General features: G+C 45.9%; 1 protein-coding gene across 3 annotated transcripts in view; it reads left to right on the top strand.

The window, feature by feature from the left end:
• Positions 1–1,604: 1,604 nt before the first annotated feature.
• The window catches only part of SETD2 (SET domain containing 2, histone lysine methyltransferase), a 67,592-nt gene continuing 46,133 nt past the window's right edge, over positions 1,605–23,063 (top strand). Inside the window, exons 1-4 of one of the 3 annotated variants that reach the window (XM_058179915.1) lie at positions 1,605–1,876; positions 4,958–5,101; positions 16,822–16,837; positions 17,590–22,004. In XM_058179915.1, the coding sequence (XP_058035898.1) occupies positions 1,839–1,876; positions 4,958–5,101; positions 16,822–16,837; positions 17,590–22,004 (4,613 nt within the window). In that variant the 5' untranslated portion in view covers positions 1,605–1,838. The remainder of the gene's footprint in view (positions 1,877–4,957; positions 5,102–16,821; positions 16,838–17,589; positions 22,005–23,063) is intronic. The other 2 variants (XR_009154811.1, XM_058179916.1) reach the window with 2 other exon arrangements.

Below are 23,063 nucleotides of genomic sequence, written 5' to 3'. Positions count from 1 at the left end.
ACACCATTTCAGGGTGTATTAGAAAGTCAAGTAAATGAGGGCACTTATGATCTCCATAACTGTATGAAACAGAATTAAAACACGAATTAATGTGATTATTTTTATACCGCAGGTGCCCAGAAGGCCAGGTAAATAAAAGGTACCCTTCTTGTCCCTCCAGCTCTCAAAACAGGGAGAAGACCCTCACTCACAATTTAGGAGGGGGAGTGAGGTCGCTGCCCATGACGTCAGAGGGGCTAATACTGTAGCCGGGTAGTAGGCAGTTGGAAAGTCACGAGGTCAGTCTCAATTTCCCATTTGTAAAATTGCTTTTGGGGGGGGGGGCTGTAGGCTCTCACACAAGGTCAAGGCTGGGGGAGAGGGGGACGACAAAAGAGGATATTGAATCCCACTCAGCCAGCCTTGTTGGAAACCAGTTAGTTAAATTGGGAGTCCCTTCGGGGGCGTTGCAGGAGCCCCCACGCAGTGCAGCCAAGAATCCCAGCTAGGGCGGGGACTCCATTTCCCGTGGGGCACACCGGCTGCAAGCCCCGCGGGTGGAAGAGCCCCCACAGCACGGTGCAATCTACCATTGCGCGTCGGACGGGAAAAAAACTCTCAGCCGGGGACTCCAACTCCCATGGGGCGCGTGGGCTGGGCGCCACGGGCTGAACAGTGCAACCCCCGCGGTCAAACGAGCTTTTACGGCACGGTGCACTCTATGACCCCGGTCGGACTGGGAGAATCTCTCAGTCGTGGACCCTTGACTCCCAATGGGGTGCGCCGGCTGGGGCCGATGGGGTGGGTGCAAGCGAGGAGAATTTCTCCATCAGGGACCCCAACTCTCATGGGGGTGGGTGGGAACGATGAGCTTAGCGATGCAGAGCCCCACGGCGCGCTGCAATCCACCATCCCCGGCCCGCCGGTGAGAAACTCATTTTTAATCCAGGGACTCCAACTCCCATGTGTCGCGGCGGCCGGGGACCTTGGACTAGGCGGTTAAAGCGCCCCGCGGCCAGCCGAGCCCTTCACGGGCGACGTTTTGCAAACCACCCTCCAGGATCGGGCGGGGAGTAACTACATAGTCGGGAACTCCAAGTCCCATGGGGCACGTCCGCTGAGGACCCCCGGAGCCAGACTATCCCCCACACACACACACACACCCATGGCACAACTTATTTATTTATTTATTTTATTTATTTTGTCGCAACAGTATATCTATAAGCCTAAGCATGAAAGTAACTATATAATATATAAGCATATATATATGTAATAACGATATTAATTGGATATAATGAAAGGAAACAACAGGACAATTCAATCTACAATGATTCCCCAGGAACAAGAAACGCTCTCTGTCTCGCTTGCTCGCTCGGGGACTCCAACTCCTATGAGGCGCGCCGGCTGTGGACGATGGGAGGGGGAACACTTCCCAGCGAGGCGGTTACACACACACACACGTGGGAAAGTGGGGGCGGGGGGAAGCGATCGCTCGGGGAGGGAGGAGGCGCGGCCGGGGAGGGCGTGGCCGGGGAGGGTGGGAGGCGTGGCCAGGGCGGGGTTTACGAACGCCGCTTGGCCTCTCGCTCGCCGGGGACTCGTCTCAGTTCGAGTCGGCTCGGCCGGGTTAGGTCGACGCTCGGCTGAGGTCGGCTGGGGTTCGGGCGGGCTAACTCGACGCTCGGCTGGGCTCGTGCGGGCTCGTTGGGCGCGTTCGGGCGCCGTCGGCTGTTCTCGGCGGAGTTAGAAAAACGATGTGAGCGGGAGGCGGCGGCGCAGAGGGCGCGGAGCATCCCGTCCGGGCGCCCGGCGGCGGACGTATCGGGGCAGGGGGTTCGTGCAGGGCAGGAGCCGCCGCCATGGAAGACTTCTACGACCCCGAGCACCCGACCCCTGAGTAAGTGGGGCTGTGTGGGGGGGGGAGGAGGAGGGGAGGAGCGATCCTGAGGGTGGGGGAGAGAGAAAAGTCTCCTCAGACCTCGCGCGCCCCCCCTCCCCCCCGCTGGAACAGGAGCAACGGTCGCCCGACCCCTCACGAGCCCCCTCCCCTCCTCCCTCCCCTCCCCTCCCACAGGCCTCTCTGAGGCGGCCGAGGGGAGAAAGAAGCAGAAGCCGGGCCTGACTAGGCCGCGCATCCCCGGCCTCGCGTGAGCGCCGCGGCCGGGCCCCGGACACCCTAAGCCGGGGGCGAACAAAGCGGCCGCGATTTCCGCCTTTTTTTTCTGGTCCGGCTCGTCTAGAAAACCGAGGTTTGGGTTTTTTTTGTTTTTTTTTTAAGCATTGAAGAGGGCGCCACCCCCCACCCCCCCCACCCAACCCGCTCCCCTTTTTCGTCCTCCTCCCACCCTGGAAACCATTGAGGTGTGTGGGGGGGGGGCAGCAGTTTCCTCACAGAAAGATCCTGGGGAGGGGCTTTTGGGGGGAGGGACTCGAGGCGGGGGGCTTGACACTGCCCCCACCCCAATTCCCCTTCTGCCCGGTGGGCGAGACCCTCCCAAGCTCCCCTTTTGCGGTGGGGGTGGGGGGCGGCGGGTGAAATTGGGGCACGGAGGGGGAGGTTCCCCCCCTTTTTTTCCCCTCCCTTCTGAAACAGCCGAGAGTGGTTTTTTTTGGGGGGGGGGAGATCGCAGTGTGGACGAGACCCCTGCCCCCCCCTCCCTTCCTCCCTCCCTAGAATAAATTTTTGGATTTTGGACTTGTTTGGTCTGGTTTTTTGGGGGGGGGGAAGAATGTGTGTGTGTGGGGGGGGGTTTCTTTCCTTAAGAGAGCAGCTGCCGATTTGTGAACCTGTCTTCCAGAACAACAACCTCTGATCAGTTCTGTATTTTGAGTATTTTGTTTGGGTTGGCTTTGGTGCAGGGAGGATTATTTCTATAATACTGTTTGGTTAGTTATCTTTCCAGAGCCGGAAAAGTTGCCCTTAGGGAAAGATTAAGGTCTCCTGCTTCTGGGTACGGGGGTCAGACTAGAAGGCCTCCATGGTCCTTTAGATGGAGAAGGAAAGGCTGGTGTCTCCTGCCATGAAGGGGGGAGGTTCGGGGGTGGGGTTGTGCTGGACTAGAAAGACCGCCAAGGTTTCTTAGCCAAAGGAGGAAAGATAACATTTTCTGCCTTGGGGAGGATGGCAGTAGAAAACCACCAAGGTCTCTTAGCTGGAGAAGGAAAGATTAAAGTCTCCTGCTCAGGCACGAGGCTGGATTAGAAGACCTCCAAGGCCCCTTCCAGTCCTGTGATTCTAGGTCAGACCTGGTCAGTATATTGGCCCCTTGGCTCTCCCTGTCTGGTCGGTGTGGATTGCATTCATTTTTCTAGATAACCCACTATTTCCCTCCCCACAGTTTACATGTGGTACCTGTGCATCTTCACAACCCTGTTGGTTTGGCTCTTCACAACAGCCCCAGTTTCTTATGCAGCCCCCCTGGGCAAATAACCCATTAAACTGAAGTTGCTGCATGATGGCTGCAAGTACCTGACATAATAAGTTGAGCCTTGACCTGGATCCAAAGGTGACCATGTGAGTCAGAGCATGGCTAGCACATGTGGGGGAATCTTTTAAAGCACCTGTCTCCTTTCCTGGGCTCTAAGCAAGCCATGATTGTGGCAGAGAGATTTGGTTGAAAATGTCCCCCACAGGTGTACCTGTGCAAGCTATAATTCACATTTTCTCTTTAAATCCAGGTCTCTGGTGGGTAAGTTTGAAGCAGCAAGCCCCAAACATGGAAGATTGGGAATTGGGGAACTGTGTCTGTAACAACAGGCTCTGCAGCTATTTTTTTTTTTTTTAAAAAGTCTTCAGAAGCAAACTTGAAAAAGACAAACGGTTGCTATTGTTTGATAAGAATTTGAATCCAGCTCTAGGGGAGAGCACCTGCTTGGAAGCACTTGATTTTTTCTATAAGCCTATTAGGATTTTCTTTCTAAAACTTCCTCCTTTTATATACATAGGGTCTCCCCTACCTTTAAGCTCAAAATTTTTGTTGCTAAGCGAAACATTTGTTAAGTGAATTTTGTCCCATTTTACGATGTGAATCACTGCAGTTGTTAAATTAGTAACATGGTTGTAAATTGTAAATAACACAGCTTCCCTTTTGGCTTTGCTTGTCAGAAAGTTGCAAAAGGGGATCACCTGACCCCAGGGCACTGCAACTGTCATAAATATGAGTCAGTTGCCAAACATCTGAATTTTGATCACGTAGCCATGGGAATGGCTGCAATGGTTGTAAGTGTGAAAAATGGTCATGTCACTTTTTCAGTGGCGTAAGTTTGAACGTTCGCTAAATGAGCTTCTTGTTGTAAATCGAGGACTATCTGTATTCTTGGTAACTTGTACCCAATATTCTTTCATTTTTATTACACAAAGGGATACTTTATATTGTCTCAAGGCATGGCTGAACTAATGGTATTCAGAAATTAGACTTTTTAAAATGCTTTTATAAGGGAAAGAGTTAGTTGTGAATTTGGGGGACTTCATCAGTGTTATTTATTCAATTTATATGCCACCCCTCACTGATAACTGCAATTCTGGGTGGCTTACAGACAATTTAAAAAGATAAATATCCAGTAGAGGACAGAAGCACCCATGTTTTTGTGATACTTAAAAAAATGCATTATTGATAGTCCTTTGGGCCCAGTGCATTAATTCTAATCCAGGAGAGAACCAACCTAGAAATAAAAGAGAAATTTCCCAACAGTGAGAACAGTGAATCAGTTTGCTTCCAGAAGTGGTGGGTGCTCCATCGCTGCACTTGTCAGAAATGGTACAGTCTCTCCTGCTAGAGCAGGAGGTTGGACTAGAGGACCTCCAAAGTCCCTTCCAACTCTTGTTATCCTGTTAATCCCTGCCCTGAGGAGAACTGGGCTGCCGTTTTTGTTTTCTGGCTAAAATGGGTTTCAGCAGCTCAGTCCTTCCTTTCTCCCTTGGCTCACCTGCGCATGTAACCCTCAACTGTTTCTTTTGAATCCTGTTTTGTTTTTATAGCACGGCTTTCACACAGAAGGATCCCAGTGGACACCAAAAGGCTAATGCACCCAGCAGCGCTGAAATTGCAGTCACCTCTGAGGTGGAAGGGGACCACAGGTGCATCTTTGCAAAGAGTATGGATGGGTCTGAAGAGGTAGAAAGGTAAAAGCTTGGACCAAGGAAATAGGGTAAACCTTCGTTTTTGCAAATTGCTCTCCTTGGTTTTATGCAACATTATGCAATTCCAGAAATTAATTGTACCAAAAAAAGAAAAAAAGAAAGAAAGAAATTCAGCTTCTGTTTTGCTATTGTAAGTTCAACATACACACACCCACACCCATGGATGTCTTTGCTTAGCAGGTGTCGAAACAGGGAACATTCAACAATTCTTTGGGGTAGAATTACTGGCAGGAAGTCCCCCCTTTTCCCTTCCTTCCCTTCTTCCTTCTTCTCTTATTTTCTTCTCCTCTTCTCTAGTCCTTACCTTCCTTCCTTCTCTTATCTTCTTCTCTTTTCTCCTCCTTCCTGTGCTTTAAAATGTTAAGTCTTTTGACTCAATTGGCAGGAAGCAAATTTTGCCTTTTAACATATTCCTCCTTGTTATCTTTACTCAGGGTGGGGTGGTGGGTGCTTAAATAAATTCCAAAATTGCAAGTAGTGTCTTTAGAGTAGGGCCTCTAAAATGTGTTACATTCGGGGGGGGGGTGACTTCTGCCCCATGTTTTCAGGGATCACCCCTTTAATGGGCTATATGGTATCTGTCATTCTGTTAAAACCAGACAATCATAACTTTTTTTGGCTTAGGTGAAATGGAGGTAGACATGGTTTGGTGTTTGAATTTTTAAGTTGCTCTCTGAATTGCATCTTGAGCAATATTTGTTCCCTCCTGGCCTTGCTCTCCAAGTGCCATAAATTTTTTAAGAGGTGCGTGCCTCCAAGAGCCGAGTGTCAAACTTAAAACAGCAAAAGGACAGAGAACAATTTGGAAATAAAATCCATTATGTCTCGGAGATGCTTTTTGCTTCCAGCACGGAGGGAACTTAAATAGGGGAAATTATTAGCGTATGGTTGATCGTTACAGGAAGTTACAGTTAACAGGAAAATTTCAGGTAGTCCTCAACTTACGATCACAGTTGAGCACAAATTTTAAACAGGACAATTGTTGAGTGACCTTTGCCCCATTTTACAACCTTTATTGCCGTTGTTGTTAAGTAAATCGCTTCAGTTTAACAACTGAAGTGATTCACTTAACAACGGTGGCAGTAAAGGTTAGTAACCTGGTTGTAAAGTGAATCCGGCTTCCCCATTGACTTTACATGTCAGAAGATCACAAAAGGGGATCACATGACCCTAGGACACTGCAATCATCCTAAATATGAGCCAGTTGCCAAGTATCTGAATTTCAATCATGGGGATGCTGCAACGGTTGTAAGTATGAAAAACGGTCATAACGCCTAATGGTCACTAAATGAATGATACTACAGTTAGTCCTCAAGTTAAAACCATTCCTGCAGTGACTGAAGTTGCAGCATCTCTTTAATGCCTTGCAGCATCCCTTCAGTCATGTGATCAGAATTTGGGCATTTGGCTTCTGACTCATACTTAGCGATGGTTGCAGTGTCCTGGGGTCATGTGATCCTCTTTTGCGATCTCTCAGCTGGCTTCCGTCAAGCAAAAGTCAACCGGGAGAAAAACCCAGATTTGTTCAATGGCTGCATGATTTGCTTAACCCCCGTGAGAAAATCGGATGCAATTCAACTCAACTTAGCTTAGCAACTTATGGTCATAAGTCGAGGAGTCCCTGCAGTTACAGATTGACTTATTTAGATTTTCTTGGCAGGGAGAAAGAGATTCAGTGCTTATTTTCTCTTTGCTGAACATGGAGAGATAAAACCCCAAAAGCGTGAAGGGCTGTCTTGCAAATTCAGAAATGGCTATTTGTCTTAATCTTTTTTAGCTGAAACCTGACAGATCTGCCATGCCTGCAGTGCAAATATATATATAAATATACATGCACATGCGCGCGCGCACACACATTTCCCCCTTCTCTGGGATAATTGCTGAGAAAAGCAGTTTTGAATGGTGGCTGGCAGAGGAAGTAAAGTGTTCTGAGATCAGCTCTGGTATTTTATAAGTAGACAAGGTCAACTGCATTTAAGGGGTTCGTTTTCTAAAGGCAGGTGGGAAACAGGTGAAACAGTTCCGTTACTATGGGATGGCTGCTGCGACACGTGCTCCATTTTCAAATGGAAATGAGCTTTATTTCATTTGGTTTCAGTTGTGAATAACACTGTAAGCGACGAAGCAATATATATGCAGTGTGTCTGTCTGTCAGACCTGCCCCAACTTAGACATTTAGGAAAAAAAGACTCAAAATTTTTACTTCTTTTACTCAAGTGCTTGCAGCTAGATGTGAGTATCTCCCCCTACCTTCCTGGCCCTCCCTCCTTGGCTGGTCTATCAGGGTAGCTTTGGGGTGTTTTGGAAATGGTTGGGTTCTTTGGCGCTTCTGACGACACACTACACTCCCCTTCGGTTCCCGAGCCAGGTGTCTTTGATAGCTGGCTTGTTTTGTCAACATGCCTCCCCACTGGGCCCTTCGTCTCCTTATTTCCAGGCCCACAGGATGTACTGCCCCAAATTCCTTCTCCCCCTCCCTCCCTCCCTCCCTCCCAATTCATGGCGGGAGGCCAGCAAAGCCGAGAAGCTGGAGATGGCAAGCCTGACATTGTGTCTTGTGTCTAATACGCACACAGACACATACCATATATCTCAATTTGAGATGAGTTCTAGTCCCACCTTTTAAGTATGAAAGCTGAATGGGGGATTCTTGGCCAATCACCAGGAGATGGTGAATTCTAATCCTGCCTTAGGCCTGAAAGTCAGCTGGGTGATTTTGGGCCAATCACCAGGTGACAGTGAGTTCTAGGCCCACTTTAGGCATGAAAACCCAAGTGGATGACTTGAGATCAATCTCCAGGAGATGGTGAGTTCTAGTTGTGTCTTCGGCACAAATGCTGGCTTGGTGGCTTTGGGCCAATCATCTGGAAGACGGTAAGTTCTGTTCTCACTTTAGGCATGAAAGCCGGCTTGGTGACTTTGGGCCAGTCCCTCCCTCTCAGCTCAACCCACTTCACGTGGGGAAAATTGGAAGAGAATAAGTTATGTTCGCTGCCATGAGTTATTTGTAAAGATAATAAAAGGTGGGATACAAATAAATAAAAATAAATTTATTTTTGTTTTATTTATTAGCATCTTACCTTTTAAATAATATTTATAAATCATTCTATAAAAAATAAATTTGTTTTTAGCTCTGAAAAGCATTTCTTTTTGTCCTGCTTTCTCTTTAGAGTTGTTAGTTTTTATTTCCAGGTCAGGTTCACCAAGCCCTCAGATCAGAAATGTCTTTGGTTAATATTTTACTCGTTAGGTAGATCACGAATCCCAAGAGTTAAGTAATAAATCATGGTTCACTTCAGCCAGTTTAATGCCTTGTGCAAACCCAGGCTTGTGTTAATCTAGAATAAATGAAGGCGGGGTCTCCTCCTTGAGCAGGGGGTTGGACTAGAAGACCTCCAAGGTTCCTTCCAACCCTGTTATTCTATTTCTGGAATTTATAGGTGCCAACTATCATTTTGCCTTTCACTTAATAGGAACTTTCCCATTTGTAGCCTGGCAACCCCATTTTGTGAGATGGTTTTCTCGCATAGGCTATTGTGAGTCCTGGTCCTTTTAGATCTCTCGGCGTCTTTTGATACCATCAACCATGGTATCCTGCTGCGGCGGTGGGAGGAATTGGGGGTGGGAGGCACCGTTTATCGGTGGTTCTCCTCCTATCTCTCTGACCATTCGCAGACGGTGTTGGCAGGGGGGCAGAGATCGACTTCTAGGCGCCTTACTTGTGGGGTGCCACAGGGGTTGGTTCTCTCACCTCTCCTGTTCATCATCTACATGAAGCCGCTGGGTGAGGTTATCCGTGGTTTCGGGGTGGATTATCATCTGTACACTGATGATACCCAGCTGTACATTTCCACCCTGAACCACCCCAACGAAGCTGTCGAGGTGATGGACCGGTGTCTTGAGGCTGTGCGGGTCTGGATGGGGAGGAACAGGCTCCAACTCAACCCCACCAAGACAGAGTGGCTGTGGGTTCCGGCGTCCCGGTACAGTCAGCTTACACCTTCGCTGACTGTTGAGGGTGAAGTTTTGGCCCCCAGGGGAAGAGTGAGCAACTTGGGCATTCTCCTGGACGATCGGCTGTCCCTAGAAGAACATTTGACGGCCGTCGCCAGGGGAGCATTTTATCAGATTCGCCTGATTTGCCGCCAGTTGCGCCCCTTCCTTGACCGGGACTCCTTACGCACGGTCACTCACGCTTTTGTCACTTCTCGCCTGGACTATTGCAATGCTGTCTACATGGGGCTCCCCTTGAAGAGCACCAGGAGGCTCCAGCTAGTCCAGAATGTGGCTGTGCGAGTAATAGAGGGAGCACCACGTTGCTCCCACATAACACCCATCCTGCGTGGCCTGCACTGGCTGCTGGTAGCCTTCCGGGTGCAATTCAAAGTGCTAGTGACCACCTTCAAAGCGCTCCATGGCTTAGGACCGGGTTATCTACGAGACCGCCTTCTGCCACCGATAGCCTCCCAACGACCTGTGCGCTCTCACAGAGAGGGACTCCTTAGGGTGCCATCAGCCAAATAATGTCGGTTGGTGGCCCCCGGGGGGAGAGTCTTCTCTGTGGCAGCACCGTCCCTTTGGAACGAGTTACCTCCAGGGTTATGCCAACTTCCCGACCTCCGAACCTTCAAGCGGGAATTGAAGACTTTATTATTCAATCGTGCGGGACTAACCTAAGTGCATTTTAATTAATTTATTTATTATAATTTTAAATTTTAAAGGGTTTTATCGGTCTAGGACCGTTTTAGTGAATTGGCCTATTAAATATTTCGTTTTAAATTTTAAATATGTTATTTATATTTTGTATTATTGTGTTTTAATATGGCTCCTTCGGGAGAATGGTGGTATAGAAATTAAATTATAAATAAATAAATAAAATAAAAAGACAACACAGTTCAGATTTCTCTCAAGCGGTTTTCATTTGTTCCAGTTGTGGCCTAACAGAAACTAATTGCATGGTGCTCTTTTGTGTATTGTCCCCTCCCAGCCAGGGATGCAGGAAGCTGTGATGTTGCTTGATGCCATATAGGTAGTCCTTGAGTTGCAACCAGGTATTTAAGGACCATTCAAAGTTACGACGGTGCTGAAAAAAGTTGACATGCGACAATTTTTCACCATTGCCGCATGCCAACAGTCATGGGGTCAAACTTTGGGCGCTTGACATCTGGCATGTATTCATGATGGTTGCTATGTCCCGTTTCCCCCCCCCCCCAGGCCACCATTTTCAAGCTTCTGCCCAGCAGATTCACTTTAAACAAGTCACACGGTTCACTTAACAACTTCAGTGATTTGCTTAACAACCGTGACAAAAAAAGCTCATACAGTGATGCATGTCTCATTTAACAACTGTCTTGCTTAGTGATGGACATTTTGGATGCTGTTGTCATAAATCAGGACTCCCTGTACCTCACAGTTCAGACACAGGGATCACAATCCCTGCTGAGCTGCCAGAACTCCGTGGTGGTGAGTTTACATCTGGATTACAGGCCCTCCTTGACTTATGACCACAATGGAGCCAGATGTTTCTGTTGCTAAGTAAGACAGTTTCACCCCATTTTACGATCATTCTTGACACAGTTGTTACGGGAATCCCTTCAGTTGTTAAGATAGTCATGTGGTTGTTAAGCTAATCCAGCTTCCCTGTTGGCTTTGCAAAAGAGGATCGTGTGGCTCCTTCAGTGGCCAGGCGTCCAAATTTTGGAACACATAACTGCGGGGTTGCTGCAACGGTCCTACGTGTGGGGCACTCGCAACAGTCCCTCTTTTCTGTGGCACTGTAACTTCCGTCACTAAATGAACTATTGTAAGTCATAATGGGCAAGAGGGTTTTTCAGAGACTGGGTAACATTGGGAGGTCAGCAGAATCCAATGCTGGAAGAATCAGAAATACAATTTAATTTTTTTTTTTGTACAAGCTTTTATTGATTTTTTTAGTTTCAGCCCCTCCTCCACACATACACAATTCATGAACAGAGTAATGGCCATATCATATCTTATACAATTCAATATATTCAAATATATTTTATTCAGTTGCAGTTCTTGCCAAAACATTCTTTTTTCATAGTTTTTTATTCATTTCCTAATATTTCCTTGCTTATTTTATTAAATCACATTTTCTTTCGCCCTCAAGTTCTAATTTCTCCATTTTTATTCATATTCATTCCCTTTCATTCTTTTTTTTTAACTATTTCAATTTTTATCCTAATATATTCAGGGTTGTCTTTCCTCCATTTCCTTTTCATAGCAATCCTTTCTTCTCCTGTCACTTTTCCCTCCCTTCTTTCTCGTACCTACTTTCTCACTCCTCTACTTCCCATTCCTTTCTCTTCCTCCACCCTACTTCCTCCCTGTCTGACCTTCTCTCCTACTCTTATTTCCCCTACCTTACCTCCTCTCCTCTTCCCTTTCTTCTTTCTCTCTCCCTCCTTCTTTCCATCTCTCCTTATCTCTCTCCATTGCTGTATTTTCAATATTTCTAGTGTCCAGACAACCCCGATTTTCTCACTTATTATACATATTTTTCAAACCTCCTCTCCTATATTTTAAACATTAACATTGTCTTCATCTTATTCCATTTATATCATACTGTCAATTAATATAACTTTCCACCTCTTATTTTCTTAACATTTCTGTTCACAATTCACTTATTTTCTTCCAATAATGTACATCATTTGCTAACATTTCAATTTTATTCCCTCTTACATCTTAATTTCAATCATTTTCATTTATAAACCATGTTATCTTTCTGCTGGGTTTTCCACTTTTTTATGTTTAAAATTTATTTCTTTACCATCAACTTTAATTCTCTCTCATTCCATGCATTCTCAGACACACACACACACAAAGAAAACATATCTATCACTATTTTAATTTCTTTTCTTCTATTCATTTTTCTCCTACTTTTAACCATTTTCTTTCAGCCTCTCCCAAATCTCATCTCTTAATATTTTTCTCCCTTTCTCCCATTCTTTCATTTTCTTTTTCCCTTTCTTGCATCCTCTTTTTCACCTTTCTCTAACTTTTACTCTTTTAATATTCCCCCTCAGTTTTTCTTTATTTCCTCCTCTTCTCTTTATTCTATCACTGCTAATCCCAGTGTAATTGTCTGTTTTTTTTTTTCATTCTTTTTATTTTTTCCCTCTATCTTTTCTTTTTTACTTCCCCCCCCCCTTTTTAAAGATTTCTTTCCCTTTTTCCATTTTTATTTTTCATTATCAGAAATACGATTTAAATTTTAATTTCCCTGGTTAGCTCCATCTTTGCAGCATTTTCTTGTGATTTGAGCCTCGGTGTGTGAGCCAGTGGACAAAATTTTGTGTTGTTTCTTTTTCCAGTCCTCCCTTGGCTCTTCTTATCTTTTGCTTCTTTCCCCCCCCCAGAGGGAGTATTAATTGGTAATTTCAGCTCTCAGCCCAACTGTTTGCTGGTTGCAAAACACAGTTGGCAAAATGAGTTAAACAGAGCTGAGCAGTTGCTGCAATTATGTGGTAGTGATTATAGTGCATCGGGGAGACCGTTGTGGCTCTAGAAAACAATTGTTTGACATCTGCACTTTTTCATTTTCCCCCTTCTTAATGACACTGTAATGACCCTGTAGGTAGTCCTCGACTTACAACCATTTATTTAGTGGCCATTTGAAGTTACAACATCACTGAAAAAAGTAGACATGACCGTTTTTCACACTTACAGCTGTTGCAGCATCCCTGTGGTCACGTGATCAGGATTTGGCCACTTGGCAGCTGGCCCATCTTTGTGACGGTTGCAGTGTCCCAGGGTTACGTGATCCCCTTCTGCGACCTTCTGACAAGCCAACAGGGAAGCTAGATTTGCTTAGTCACTGCACGATTCACTTGAGAGATGTGGCCAAAATGCTGTAATATGAGGTGCAATTCTCTGAACCCCCCCCCCCCCCCCCGGCCTTGCTTTGAAGCAGAAATTCTGAGCTCCATTGCGATCGTAAGTTGAGGACCCCCTGTAATGTGTCTTGCATCGCACTCTCTTGACTTGAGCAAAGATTTTGGAAGAAGTTGGAACAAAGGGATAGTAGTAAAATACCCTTTAAGGGGAAAATTTGGTCAGCCTAATTTTACATGATGGGTCTGGTTTTTATGGGTGAAATGCAACCTGGAATTTGCCCAAACAATGGAGAATGAGCATCATCTCAACTCCTTGACTGTCTGCCTATACAGCAACTTGGAGGTACAGGTAGTCCTTGACGTAGGACGCAGCTGAGCCCAAAATTTCTGTTTCTGAGCGAGGCCTTTGTTAAGTGAGCTGTGCCCCATTTTACGAACTTTCCTGCCATGGTTAAGTGAATCCCTGCCATTGCTAGGAACACGGTTGTTGAGCGAATCTATCTTCCCCATCAACTTTGCTTGGCAGAAGGTCATTAAAGGGGATCACGTGACCCCGGGAGGCTGCAACCACCATAAATATGCATCAAGTGTGTGAATTTTGATCACGTGGCCGTGGAGATGGATGCTGCAGTTGTAAGTGTGGAGGGAAAAGGATCACAAGTCCCTTCTTCCCAGTGCCATTTTAACTTCAAATGGTCACTGAGTGAACTGTTGTAAATCGAGGACTGCTTGTATAGCCCAGGTTTGGTTTTTTTTGATTCTAGAAAATGAACTTTCCTTACAGCCTGCAAATGGGACTTTATTGAGCCTTAGAATTCTGTATTTTCCTCCACATCGCTTGTGTCCCACCCATTCCAGGTTTAAGTGGCAATTCTGACCTGCTGGCAAACTGTTCAGCCTCTCCTGGTTGCATTGTCTGTTTCCTCAAGCAAATAATGTGTCCACAGCAACCTGCTCGATGCACCACAGTGGTGTAGCTGGCCCTCTTTTTATGCTTCCTTTGAGATCTGCTTCCTTGACACACACACACACACACACACACACACACACACACACACACACACACTGCGTGGGGTTCAGAAGCTTCTTTTTAATCCAGGTGATCTATTCAGATCCAGGGAATCACCCTTTCATAAATCATCTACAGGTCTGGGCAATTTTATTTTAGCTGCCATTCTCTAATCGGAACGATTCCATGTTTTGCAGAATTGTCACCAGCCGTTATTCCGGATAACATTTTCCCAGCCCCCATCCCCTTCATGTCTTGGTGCATAAGGAAAAGTCTAAATATACATTTAGTCCTCCAGTTATGACCACAATTGGTCCAAAAATTTCGGTTGTTGAGCAAGACAGTTTTAAAGTGAGTTTTAATCTAGTATGCTGGATTCTATGCAAAATAAGCAACTTTACAGTGATACTATCTTTCCTGTTAAAAATGGATAAATAGAATGTGTTTTAAAGGACGACTGTATTAACAATAGTACATAGTATGATTTATGTAACTTGTCAATTCCTCCAAAACAGTGTTTCTCAAGTTTGGCAACTTTAAGATGTGGGGACTTCAACTCCCAGAATTACTCAGCCAGCCATGGGAGTTGAAGCCCTCCCCTCTTAAAGTTGCCAAGTACAGACAGTGTTGTAACAAGGTAGACATGTAGCAAATCGTTTGGAAAATATTGTATTTGTGTCAGGAAGAAATTTTACCAACGAAATTGATTTGAGGACGGTTTGGAATATTAAAATTAGCAAGTCAGCAGATATTTTCCTCCACATCCCTTGTGTCCCACTGAAGGTTGTAAGAAGAAAAATGGTCCTGAGCACTTGTAGTGAGAAGGAATTAGGAGGAAGAGAATAAGAGCTGATGTTTTTAGTAGCAGTAATATTTTTTTATTCCTCAAAGGAGGCTTCTTTTAAATTCAAAGCAGTTTTTTGCTTATTCAGCTTTTGCCTCAAGCTGATGGAAATGACTTTGGGACTGAAGACATTTCTGGGTTTTACCATGTTTTTGTGGCATAGAAAGATATTATTTCAGTTGCTTGCATGAACTGTAGTCTTAGGGCATATCTCCAGAACCTGGAGTTTCATTTTCTCCTAGTGAGGTTATTGGTGCTCTCTGAGGTTGGTGGTTTTCTTACAGACATTTCATGACTCCAGTAGGGTACATCATCAGTGCTAAAAGGGGCATTTGCATCAAACCTCTTTCCCTTTTAGCACTCATGATCATGTCTAGGCAGGTGAGCTGAGCTACTTACCATATGATAAAATATGCAAATAGTAAAATATTTTAAAACCAGATTAAAATTGCAAATAATTCATACAAACTGAAAACTCTTTTTTGATCTGTAACCATCTGTAAAAAAAAAAAGATTGGAAACAAATAAGCTTGCCATTTAACTTAACAGGTCATTGATGAAAATTTGAAAGCCATTTTCCTTTTAAAAAAATAACACTCCATCAACAACCAATAGCAGCTATGTAATGATAGTGCTGGTTTAAAAGCTGGTTGAAGTGTATTTTTTGAAACTTGGGGTAATTTTGAGGATGAACAATTTGGGGCAAAGTTCTAGTGACGCAAACCCAACATGACTGAACTCAGCTGAGATCAGTTTGTTGTGACCTTCCTTCTGTACAAGCATTCCTCGACTTACGACTGCAATTGAGCCCACAATTTAGTTTGCTAAAGCAAGGCAGTTAAGTGAGTTTCCCTCCCCCCATTTTTCGAGCTTTCGTGCCATAGCTGTTATGTGAATCACTTCAGTTGTTAAGTTAGTCACACGGTTGTTAAGCAAATCTGGGTTCCCCATTGCGTTTGCTTGTCAGAAGGTTGCAAAAGGGGATCATGTGACCCCAGGATTTTGTGACCGCCATAAATTCAAGTCAGTTGCCATACATCTGACTTTTGATCATGTGACTGTGAAGATGCTGCAGCGGTTGTAAGTGTGAAAAACTCATAAGACACTTCTTTCAGTGACATTATAACTTCAAATGAACACCAAAGAAATGGTTGTAAGTCGAGTACTACCTGTATTACAACTGCCTTGCTTAGTGACGGAGGTTCCCAGTTGTGGTTGTAAATCAAGGACCGCCTGCATGAGAACACACACCATTCTTTTCCTGTTTTATTTTCCCAAATATTTCCCTTTTCCACTGCTTTCTCTTAGTAAAACTAGAAGCTGAATTCTTTGGATTACATTGGGATTCCGGAATGAGGAACCAGAATAATTTTTTTTGCAAGACTTGTGCTGCAATTTGCTGTAACAAGGTTTACCCTATCAACGCATGTAAAAGTTCCTGGAAAATGGCATTTCCAGACCCTCTTCCTCCTTGGAGGTGGCTCACATTTCTGATATCGGAAGAATTGTACCTGCAGAAGGCCCTCAAAATACTTTGTGCTTTGTTTTTATTCTTTTTATATTAGGCTTTTATTATTTGTAAGCTACCTGGAATCACTGTGAGTGAGTGGGTGGCCATATAATCTCCTAAATAAATAGTTTTGGGAAGGAAAGGTGCTGCGCTGCTGGACTCTCGATATGACTGCACACATGCTTGAAAATTGACAATTTTGCTGGGAAAAACCAAGGATTTACTGAAGAGAGATGCTAGAACACTTTTTTTTTTGGAGTGACCCATAACATGGCTAGAGAAATAGCTTATACCACCCATTTTGACAGTTTGTAAGTGAGCCAGGTTACTGCCTGTCCTCGCTGCAAATTAGCATTCAGCACAAGTGAAAATTGTTAAATCTGTAAAGCAAGCGGTTTTTTTTTTTCCTGTTTAAGTTTTCATGCTGTGTTTTTTCCTCCCCTTCCCTCCCCCCTTTGTATGGTTTCATCTGGATCGCAACAGGGAAGAAGAAAATGAGGTAAGCACTAATTTAACTCCACTTCTGTTTTGGGGGGATGTAAGGAAGACTTTGTGAGAGGTTTTTTTGTTCTGTTTTGGGTGTCTGGAAAGAAAGATTTGTGATATGCCAGGAGTCAGCCATAGAGGAGGAGAAGTGGCCAAAAGAATGGGTCAAAAGAGTAATTCCTTTACCTGCTTCATACTGGTAGCCCTTGACTTAACGCCCACAATTGAGGCCGAAGTTTCCGTTGCTAAAAGTGGCAGTTGTGAGTTTTTGCGCTATTTTGTGAGATTTCTTGCCACAGTTGCTAAGTGAATCAGTAAAGTCAGTAACACAGTTATTAGGTAAATCTAGCTTCCCATTGACTTTGCTTGTCTGAGGGTCTCCAAAGGGAATCACGTGACTGTGGGACACGGCAACTGTTGTAAATACGAGTCAGTTGGCAGTTTCTGGATTTTGATCATGTGACCCCAGGGAATGCTGCAACGGCTGTAAATGTGAAAACCAGTCATAAGTACTCTTCTCAGTGCTGTTGTCAGTTTGAACGATCGCTAAACGAACTGTTGTATGTCGGGGACTACCTTCGTTTGCCAAAATACTACATAGTGTTAAAAGAAAACTCATAGATATGAAATCTATTATCAGTCAACCAACTTGACCTGCCATCTTATCTGGGAGATTTTGCTTTTCTTTGGTTCACAGCCTTTCTTGTATTCATTCCTCTTTTTGGAAACCAAACAACTCTAACTGGCTGCCGTTTTGCGTTGCAGGGCAAGAGTGAAAATGTCCAGAAACCTGGCTTTCTCAAAGGCCCCGTCTTCAAAGGAGTGGCGTCGAGCCGTTTCTTACCCAAAGGCACCCGGACAAAAGTGAACCTGGAGGAACAAGGGAGGCAGAAAGTGTCCTTCAGCTTCAGCCTTACCAAGAAGACATTGCCAAACCGGTTTCTGGCCGCGTTGGGGAACGAGAAGTCCAGCGAAAGTCCAGGCACATCGCTTCCACCCCTTCCGAGTGACTTCACTTCTAAGCTGAAAGCAGAACTCGATGATCCTTTGGGAGCCCCCGAGGAATTTTCCCCCCCAAAGCCGAAGGCGGAACTGGGCAAGATTCATTTCAAGAAACATTTGCTAAATGTTACCACGAAACCTTTCCCGGTTTCTGCATTGCCACCGGTCCCAGTAGCTCCGCTGCCACTTGCTGCAGCAGAATTGGGGGAGATGCCGTCATCCCCACCTCCCCCACCTCCCCCTTTCCCCCCACCACCTCCCCCTCCTCCACAGATAAAACCAGCTCCCACAACAGTGCTGATTCCAGTAGGTGCACCCCAAGTTGCAATACCGGCCCCCGTTGGCCCTCTCTTGACATCCTCTGTAGAAACCATCATCCGAACAATAAAAGAATCATCACCCAGCCCACCACAGCAGGCTTTGGAACTACAAAACACTGTGCTAGGGGACTCTGAAGAACATCTGGCTCCAGGTGTTTCTGAGGAAGCCGAACCAGCATTGGTGAAGAGGCATTCCCACATTGGGAAGGAAGAAGAAATTGCAGACAACTCCAAGGGTACCCCAAGTTCAAAGAAGCCGAGGAGGAAGTTCTCATTGTCAGAAGGGGCGTTGCCAGGATCCGAGTCGGATGAAGATTCAGTGAGGACCTCCTCAAGTCAGCGATCTCACGAAATCAAAGCAGCAGCCAGCTTGGAGAAGGAAAAGGATTCACGAAAAAGCTCTGTGGCTTCAAAAATGGAAGAGCCGCCAAAGGTCTCTTCACGGTCTAGATCGGAAAGGGATGACAAATATTCCAGCTATTCCCGATCGGAGAGAGATTCAAGGTACTCCTCACGGTCCAGATCAGAAAGGGAGAGGAGGCGAAGCCGCTCCCGTTCTAGATCTGAAAGGGGTTCTAGAACCAGCTCGTCTTACTCTAGGTCTGAGCGGTCCCATTACTACGATTCTGACCGGAGATACCCCAGAAGCTCACCGTACAGAGAGAAGGCGCGGTACTCCCGTTCTTACGTGGACAGTCGGGTGAGAGAGAGTTCCGATTCGGAAGAAGAGTACCGGAGGATGCATTCTAGATTGTCTACAGATTCACGGCATGCATCTTCTCATTCCTCATCTTACAGAGATTCCAGGACCTCGTCCTCTTACTTAAAGTCAGAGAGGGAAAGCAGCAAGACAGATTCCACTTACCCTGACATGGAGAGAAGAGGAAAGCAGGCCAGGTCAGAAAGAGAAACACGAAGGATTTCTGAAAGTGACTTAACAAAAAAGTCCTCACCCGTCAATGAGCCGCGACATCGGCGGGAAGCCTCCCATTCTAAAGCAGAAGGCAGCGGGAATTCGTCCCGATCCAAGTCCACCTCTTCCAAGACATCTGCGCCCAAGTCAGATAAATTTAAGAGTTCTTTCTGTTGTACAGAATCTGAGGATGTCAAAGATCAGTCTAATTGTGTAGACTCGGAGACTTCTAGTGTACCAGGCTGTGAAATGAAAACCGCTCTTACCCAGATGCCAGAAACGGAGAGGACTGTCTCTCCAGTAAGTCAGTTCAGTGACTCACTGATGTTCAGAAAGCTAGATGAATCAAAAACGGGTTCTCCTCTTTCTACGGTAAATGAACTTGCAGGAATCGATAGCCATATCAGTATTAAGGACACGGGATCTTTAGGTAAAGTAAGAGTCGAGCAGTTAAGGACATCTTCTCCAGTAGAACTGGATAGAAATGGGTCCCCCGAAAGGAGGACCCGGAAGAGGTTGTCCTCTTCCTTTGAAGTAGAAGAGATTGACCTGTCTTCCGATGATAATTTAGATGGATCTGATCTACCCCCTCGAGCCAAAAGTCCTAAGCTATCATCAAAGGGTCTCCAAACCCTGTCTATGCCCAAAGGGGACAATCCAGATGAGTCTGTCATTTTTTCTGGTGAATCCAATGTCCAGTTGCTGGAAGTAAAAATGGAGGTTTCAAATCCTCCTTCACCTGAATGTGTATCTTCTTTTACCAAGCAGGTCAGTCACTCTAAAACTTTGTCTAAAGAAGGGAGTGATCCAACAGATTCCTCTTGTAAAACCAAAGATCCCGCCCCTTGCTACTTGCCAGATGACACCTCTGTTTCTTTGTCTTATTCAGAAATTGAAATTGAAGTGGAGCCTTCAGACACAGAAGCTGCTCAAGAACCTCACATGGGCATTCGCGCAGAGATCCCTGCTCAAACATTCGCATCGACTAATGTAGAGGATCAAAATCCATCCGAGTTGGCTCAGGAAAATGAGAAATACGCAGGTTTCAGTTCAGCGGAGCCCACACCAGTCAGAGGTTTTACAACAGAAGAGTATGTTGTGGAAGTAGACAATCAGCAACAACCAACTTCTGAAAATGTGCTCCATCTGGAGACACCCATCCAACAGATAGCTAAAGAAGTCTTAACATGCCCTGAAGTTGCACTTGAGTTAGATGTCCTGCCTGCAGCAGATTCCTTTGTCCCAAAAGCAAAATCTCCTTTGAAAAATGAGCACTGTTATTATTTAGAGATGCCAGTGAAGGAACCCGAGAAGGTTCCGGAGAAGGAAGAACTTGAGGGGAAAGATGAAGTGGTCTTTGATGAAGGGATGACATCCAGCTTAGACAAAGCAGCTCCTGGCGTTTTGGTGATGAAAGACAAAGAGGATTCTCCGATGGAATCCGCCTTTTCGGAAGTGTTGTCCCCTTCTTGTCAAATTGTTGTCACCGTAGAAGAAACTGAAACCATAGAAGAAGAGCCCAGATATGGCAGCAGCAGCAATACTCCAGAAGTCTCTTCCGTCCACAACGAAGATTATTCTGATATGGCCGAAAGTGCAAGTGAGCATCTGAGCGATGAGAGCGAGAGCGAGGACTCAGATTCGGACGATAGCAGTGTTCCCAGGAACCGCCTCCAATCCGTGGTGGTCATTCCCAAGAATTCCACTCTAACCCTGGAAGAGAGCAGCTCATGTTCTTCACGGAACAGCCAGAGCAATCGACGTTTTGTGGACGCCTGGGAAAATGGCCGGCCTGAGTCTACCAAGCCGTTCTGTGAAGATGTGCCAGATAGCTTGGAGCTGAATAACAACCTGTCCAATGAAACCAGGACTTTGCCTTCTAGAGAGTCAGAGAGAAGCTTAGCAACGTCAACAGAGCTCAAGAGAACCGAGGGGTCCGGGGGCCCTCAGCCGGAGGCCTCCCAGCCTCAGAGTGATGACGTTGACAGCACCAGCCACTCCGAGCCAGCTACTGATTCTTTCCATAAGCCGGACGAAAGAATCGTCTACAACGAGACGACCTCGGTCACTCGATCGGTCGGCGTGTCACAAGGAGAAGATCTGCACTACCATTCCAGTTTTGAAATGACTAACACAATGGCCGGTGTTTCCAAATTGGACCGTAGGCAGGGGAGGTCTGCTTTTGCGGGTCTTTCCCATCCTGCCGATTTCTCACGGGAGGATGGCTTTCATTCGACGGAGGACTTGGGGAGTTTGGGGTGGGATTTCTCCCAACCAGAGAAGCCCAGCAGCACCTACCAACAGCCTGATAGTAGCTATGGAGTTTTCCCAGGATATATTTATCCCCCGCCCCCAGTCCCATACGTGGGGTCTCACAGCTACTGGCCTGACAATGGCTACTGGGATCCAAGGCTGACCAACCGACCTTCCGCCATTAGTTATGAGCGTCTCCAAGGACAGGTCCCTGATTCGCTCACTGAGGATCACGAGGAGTACGAAGAAGTGGACCGATGGGTGGACGAAACCCAGCTCTATTTTCCTGACCAGTCGGTGAAGTTCCAGTCACGGGACCCCAGGGAAAAGGGGTCGGTGCAGGCCCACGAGATCAGCAGCAATTCGGCTAAAGACTTCCCGACGGCGAGGGAAAGGAAAGAACAAGGGACGAAGACAATGGAAAGAAATGACATGAAGGAACGGGGGCCATTAAAGAAAAGGATAACCGACTTGGGGAGCGATTCGGAAAGCGACGGGGGCTCGCAGGAAAGGAAGAAGCTCAAAACAGAAAGTGAGCCATTGAGCATCCTGCCCCAGGGTTCGTCGGTGGATCGTCCGTTGTGCTTTATGGAAGACTTCCGGGACCCCCAGCGTTGGAAGGAGTATGCCAAGGAAGGGAAAATGCCCTGCTACTTCGACCTCATTGAAGAAAACGTGTATTTGACAGAAAGGTAATATTTGTTCACATGTATTCAGTCTTTATTATTTCTCTACAAATAGCTCATATCCACCCCAACTTTCTTCCCCTGTTCTAACAACCTATGAAGTGGATTGGGTTGAGAGAGAGTACTCAACCCAAAGTTATCCAGTCACCTTTTGTGCCTAAGGTGAAACTAGAACTCATTGTCACCTAGTGATCGGCCCAAAGTCACCCAGCCAGTTTTCATGGCTAAGGTGAAACTAAACACACCATCTCCTGGTGATTAGTCCAAAGTTACCCAGATGGATTTCATGCCTAAGGCATGACTACAACTCTTCCAATGATTTGGCTCAAACTCTTCCAGCCAGCTTTCATGCCTAAGGTGAGACTAGAACTCACCGTCGCCTGATTTACTGTTAAAAACCTGTGCGCAGGAATCTTTTCAACTACCGGGTAGCCAGTGGTGAAATCCGATTTTTTTTTACTACTAATTCTGTGGGTGTGGTATGGTGGGCATGGTTTGGTTGGCGTGGCAGGGGAAGGATAGTGCAAAACCTCCATTCCCACCCCACTCTGGGGCCAGCCAGAGGTGGCATTTGCTGGTTCTCCAAACTACTCAAAATTTCCACTACCAGTTCACTGAACTGCTCAAAATTTCTGCTACTGGTTCTCCAGAACCTGTCAGAACCTGCTGCATTTCACCCCTGCGAGTAGCTCCTGCTAAGAGTTAGATAAATAGAATTCAAGAAGAGTTGGACTTAACTTGCTTGTGGCTACGTAAGGATTCTAGGTTATGCCACTTTTCACTCCACCCCACAATTCTGCCACTCTTTCTGTTGCAAGGGGCATGAAATTCCAAAAAACAGGGGCCTGAGCAGAAAATGCTCTCCTCTTGGATCCCGAAAGCAGGAAATTCTTGGCTGACATACCCCTTTTGCTGGACCAAGTGGGGCAGGATTTGGCTGCCCCATAGAATCTAAAAGGTTGTACCTAAGGGTGTGAGAACGGGGTGGATCATTCCATCCTGTACTTTTGACATGCTCAGGGATCTCTAATGAGGGGAAAAAAAGGAAGAGCCAAAGAGATTCTC

The sequence above is a fragment of the Ahaetulla prasina genome, chromosome 4 (genome assembly GCF_028640845.1).
Source record: "Ahaetulla prasina isolate Xishuangbanna chromosome 4, ASM2864084v1, whole genome shotgun sequence".
NCBI classification, from domain to species: domain Eukaryota; kingdom Metazoa; phylum Chordata; class Lepidosauria; order Squamata; family Colubridae; genus Ahaetulla; species Ahaetulla prasina.
Note: the sequence above shows the minus strand (reverse complement) of the source record. Positions and strands in the feature narration are given on the sequence as shown.